Consider the following 948-nt stretch of genomic DNA (forward strand, 5'->3'; position numbering starts at 1 on the left):
TGTAGGGCTTCTCACCAGTGTGAGTGCGTAGATGACTCTTCAGATGTGCCTTTCGTTTGAATTCATTCCCACACTGGTCACAGGCGTAGGGCTTCTCATCAGTTTGAGTGAGTAGATGACTCTTCAGACTTCCCTTTTGTTTGAAGGCCTTCCCACACTGGTCACAAGTGTAGGGCTTCTCACCAGTGTGAGTGCGTAGATGACTCTTCAGATTTCCCTTTTGTATGAAGGCCTTCCCACACTGGTCACAGGTGTAGGGCTTCTCACCAGTGTGAGTGCGTAGATGATAATTCAGACATGCCTTTTGTATGAAGGCCTTCCCACACTGGTCACAAGTGTAGGGCTTCTCACCAGTGTGAGTGCGTAGATGACTCTTCAGATTTCCCTTTTGTATGAAGGCCTTCCCACACTGGTCACAGGCGTAGGGCTTCTCACCAGTGTGAGTGAGTAGATGACTCTTCACACATTCCTTGTGTTTGAAGGCCTTCCCACACTGGTCACAGGCGTAGGGCTTCTCACCAGTGTGAGTGCGTAGATGACTCTTCAGATTTACCTTGTGTTTGAAGGCCTTCCCACACTGGTCACAGGTGTAGGGCTTCTCACCAGTGTGAGTGAGTAGATGATAATTCAGATGTGCCTTTTGTTTGAATCCATTCCCACACTGGTCACAGGTGTAGGGCTTCTCACCAGTGTGAGTGAGTAGATGACTCTTCAGATGTGTCTTGTGTTTGAAGGCCTTCCCACACTGGTCACAGGTGTAGGGCTTCTCACCAGTGTGAGTGAGTAGATGACTCTTCACATATTCCTTGTGCTTGAAGGCCTTCCCACACTGGTCACAGGTGTAGGGCTTCTCATCAGTGTGAGTGAGTAGATGACTCTTCAGATTTCCCTTTTGTTTGAAGGCCTTCCCACACTGGTCACAGGCGTAGGGCTTCTCTTCAGAGTTGT

At 49.1% G+C, this 948-nt stretch overlaps 1 protein-coding gene across 1 annotated transcript in view; it reads right to left on the reverse strand.

Annotated features, from left to right (window-relative positions):
* Position 1: 1 nt before the first annotated feature.
* The window catches only part of LOC106511929 (gastrula zinc finger protein XlCGF8.2DB), a gene marked incomplete at its 3' end in the record, with an annotated part of 2,265 nt that continues 1,318 nt past the window's right edge, over positions 2-948 (reverse strand). The window contains 1 exon segment of the mRNA XM_014000647.1: positions 2-948. Coding sequence (XP_013856101.1) covers positions 2-948 — 947 coding nt within the window.

Source organism: Austrofundulus limnaeus, unplaced genomic scaffold (assembly GCF_001266775.1).
Source record: "Austrofundulus limnaeus strain Quisiro unplaced genomic scaffold, Austrofundulus_limnaeus-1.0 Scaffold3604, whole genome shotgun sequence".
NCBI lineage: Eukaryota > Metazoa > Chordata > Actinopteri > Cyprinodontiformes > Rivulidae > Austrofundulus > Austrofundulus limnaeus.